General features: G+C 35.9%; 1 protein-coding gene across 3 annotated transcripts; it reads right to left on the bottom strand.

Moving 5' to 3' along the window:
- Nucleotides 715-2565, bottom strand: LOC109706996. 3 transcript variants are annotated; one of them, XM_020228023.1, is made up of 4 exons: nt 1912-2524; nt 1401-1440; nt 1163-1197; nt 715-1056 (listed from the first exon to the last, which is right to left on the bottom strand). In XM_020228023.1, the coding sequence occupies exons 1-4, from the start codon at nt 2107-2109 to the stop codon at nt 1024-1026; spliced, it is 306 nt and encodes a 101-aa protein (XP_020083612.1). In that variant the 5' UTR covers nt 2110-2524; the 3' UTR covers nt 715-1023. The 3 variants fall into 3 exon arrangements, 2 of the variants coding, with proteins under 2 accessions (XP_020083612.1, XP_020083611.1); XM_020228022.1 differs by having other exon boundaries at nt 715-1197; nt 1912-2493; XR_002215395.1 differs by having other exon boundaries at nt 715-1801; nt 1912-2565.

The following is a 3468-nucleotide window of genomic DNA, read 5'->3' as shown; positions in this document are numbered from 1 at the left end:
TACCAAGTTTGAGTGTGTAGGGGTAGGAGATTAAACACCTTTTAAAGGTAAGTACACTAAGTTGTCAAAAACATATATGGCATTAGAAAAGTTGTCATGTGATGGGAGTGTGAGATGGGGATCCAATGCATTAGAAAAAGGAAAAAAGAAGAATAATAATAATAAAAAAAAAGGTGTGCTTTTTGGAGTGTGCGTGTGAGAGAGGAGTGTTTCAATGTGGATTCCTCTTTTTCCTCACACTCAAAAGAAACCCTAGTCAACTTGTGCTTGTAGCCCTTAATCGCTATTGACAAAATCTCATCATCCAACTCAATATTGTTAATTAGAACTAAAGAACCATGCTTATAAGCTCCATGCATGTCTCCACAAACAAAACTATAACACAGACATAATGTGTAAAATTTCTTCATTTATCAGCTTAAACTTTTAAGCTGGTCGAGTCGAAGATGCTTGCGAAGTAACAAAATCATTAAGCATCGCAAGCTTGAGCTAGATCTTATGAAACTCGCATATGACGATGGATATGATTACTTGTTTATATAACAAAGAAAAGTTTACATCTCCAAAGTGATCTATTTCAAATCGAACTGGTACTTTTGCAGTATCATTTGAAAGCCACAGTCACTAACAAAGAAAAAGGAAAATGAAAGTAAGGTTTAAAGATAACAGATTCCCTGACCTTTAAGGCTCTAATGTGGGTAAAAACATACCATATTTCTAAATACAAAACAAAATAATTATAAATCATTTCCAAGGTATATTATGGTACATACAAAGAACACATGCATGTGATGCTGCACAGAATCATGTGTAGAAAAGAAACAAAAATGAAAAAAAAGAAGAACAGCTCAGAAGAGACACTGATAGTAACTGGTAAATGTTGCATCCCATATTATCTGCAAATAAGGAACTAAAAAAACAATTAATACATACACCTTGGTACTTATCATCAACCATAAATCCTAACTAATTTATATCAAATCTACGACGTAGAGAAGGATATCAGCATCATATTCATGCTGCCTAGTGATGATATCTCTTGATTTGGCGAAGAATCTTGAAACATCCGATAAACAAATAGTTCACAATAAAAGCTTTCTTCTTGTAGTAGGATCATATAAAGACCATATAAAGACCTTACAGTAAGATTAATAAAGCTTACGGAGTTCATCACACGGTGAATCCACCGGAAGAAGCCTGAAAAATCACACAAAAGCGAAGAAAAAATAGAAATTTTTGTTATTCGCAGTCGTAAGACCACCATTTGACAAGATCATAAGAGCATACCTCTATTTTAGAGATGGATGCATTTAAACCAAAAATAAAGTAGGTACACTAAAATATCGCTGTATCAGCAAGATCTAAGGCGAAATAAGCACTTTGACACCTGAGGAGATTACCATAATTGAGATCAGCTTTACAAGTTCTAACCTCTTGATGCTGATTAAAAAAAAAAAAAGCAAAATCAGCAAAGTAAGGTTAGTAGGGCACTAAAAAGTAGAATAATAATAATTTAAAAAAGAATAAACATGATTTTATTTTATTTTATTTTTTAAAAAAAGTGGACGAGAAACAAAAAGAAGATCCTTCAATCAAAAGGTAATCATGATAACCTTTTTCCCTTCCTGTCAGAAAAGAAAACAGAGAAAGTAATCATAACTGCTTAACAAGTAAGATCAAGAATGTAAGAAGAGAGAGAGAAAGAGAGAGAGAGAGTGTCAAAACCCATCATCATTACACCAATCTGCATCTTCTCCCTCTCATATGCAGAAAACAACAAACAAACATGGCAGGAAACATCCTCGAAGCAGCAAGTAATCATCATCAGCAAACAATCAAAACCCTTTTTTTTTGGAACAAAAAATGTTAAAAAAAAAAAAAAAAAAAACAGAAGAAGTATTCATTAGCAACCTGGAATTGATCACCATCCCCACATACATATGGCAGAATTTTCTTGGAGAAGTGTTTCAATTTGGGAGCTATAGCTGAGGGGAATGAAGCCTGGTCCGAGATCTCTACAGAAAAAAGGCGATCTGCTCGATCTCCGCCGGCCTCGAGCCAGACAACATTCCCCTCAACTAAAAAAACTCCCCTTCTTCCATCTTCCATCTTCCATCTTCCATCTCTTCTCAGCTCATGCTCACGCTCACGCTTATACTGGGTCACGCTTATACTGTGTCACGCTCATACTGGGTATGTATGTATAGTAATGAAATGAGAGGAGAGAGAAAGCGCTGGTCATGATAGGTGAAATGATTACTTTTCTCGGGTCAGATTTTTTTTTTTTTTTTACTCACACACACATACAAAAAAGAGAGAGATATAAAAATAATAATAATAATAATAATAATAAATAGTAGATAGAGAGAGAGAGAGAGAGTAATAAAAGCGAAGCAGTGATGGGGGGTGTGGGCACAGAGCCCGACCCTACACATCTGGGTATTCAGAAATGACCACGACCTCTTTATCCGCGCCCCTTCCTCTGCCTCCTCACCTCTATCCTCTTATATAGATCGACAAGCGCCGCATCCGCCGCTCGTTTTGATATGGACGGGTGAGATGGCCCCGGAGAGGAGAGAACGCAAGAAGGAAATTTAAAATGGGAAACCCTAGGATGGATGGATGGATGGATGAATGGATGGATGGTTACGGGGAGGGAGGGAGCACGAAGTGGGGGAGTGGTTGAGTAAATGCGCGTCCCGATAACGGAAAAACTCCACCCACCCCCCTCCCCCACTTTTTTCTCAAATTTGAGCCCCCCGCGATTCCGCGATTCCGTGAATTCAATTTTGTTTGTTGCGTTTTTATACAGTAGTATTCTATTTACTTTATTTATTATTATTATTTTTAGGTCGCACGCTACCTGCTTTGTTTATTTCATTTAGAAATAAATTTAGCTAGAAATGTGAATCAACTAGGATTCGAACTTGGGTCTCTGATACCAACCATTAAGTCCTTTGCCATTTGCTCTATGAACAGTTGGTTCACTTTATTTATTATTATTAGACCTAACGTTAAAATACTATCAATAGCACCAAGCTATTGGTGCTATTAGGTTTCGGCTCTTGGATGAAAAAATATAGGGTTAGAATGATGTGGGCCCCTAGGGTTGAGTGCGTTATTAGATTAATAGTATAATCTAACAGTTGAAAATAGTCACGGATTAAATCTAACGGTGGAAAATTTGATAGCACCAAATGCTTGGTAGTATCGATAGTATCCCAGCATGACTCATTATTATCATGTAAAAAATATAGTTCATATAAAACAATTATGATTCCAACTAATAGTCTAGTTGGTATTGAAGCTGATCTAAAATAATAAAAACAAAAATAATTAATGTTGACGAAAGTACATACTACGGAGAGAAAGAAAATGTCGTTTTATCGTACTTTTTAATAGCACGTAACTTAATATCTCCATAATTTCAAACCAACTTAACATTTTAGTGCTAACCATAAAGTTCTT

This window comes from Ananas comosus, linkage group 3 (genome assembly GCF_001540865.1).
Source record: "Ananas comosus cultivar F153 linkage group 3, ASM154086v1, whole genome shotgun sequence".
NCBI lineage: Eukaryota > Viridiplantae > Streptophyta > Magnoliopsida > Poales > Bromeliaceae > Ananas > Ananas comosus.
The sequence above is the reverse complement of the archived record's forward strand: the minus strand, read 5'-3'. Positions and strand labels throughout refer to the sequence as shown.

What these genes read in the sequence shown, in the direction of transcription:
- LOC109706996 (XM_020228022.1), bottom strand. Translation starts at nt 2,109, where the DNA reads ATGGAAGATGGAAGAAGGGGAGTTTTTTTAGTTGAGGGGAATGTTGTC. An exon ending in GGGATGGTGATCAATTCCAG is followed by an intron (nt 1,441 to 1,911) that starts GTTGCTAATGAA and finishes TTTTTTAATCAG; the next exon opens with CATCAAGAGGTTAGAACTTG. An exon ending in TAAAGCTGATCTCAATTATG is followed by an intron (nt 1,198 to 1,400) that starts GTAATCTCCTCA and finishes GTGATTTTTCAG; the next exon opens with GCTTCTTCCGGTGGATTCAC.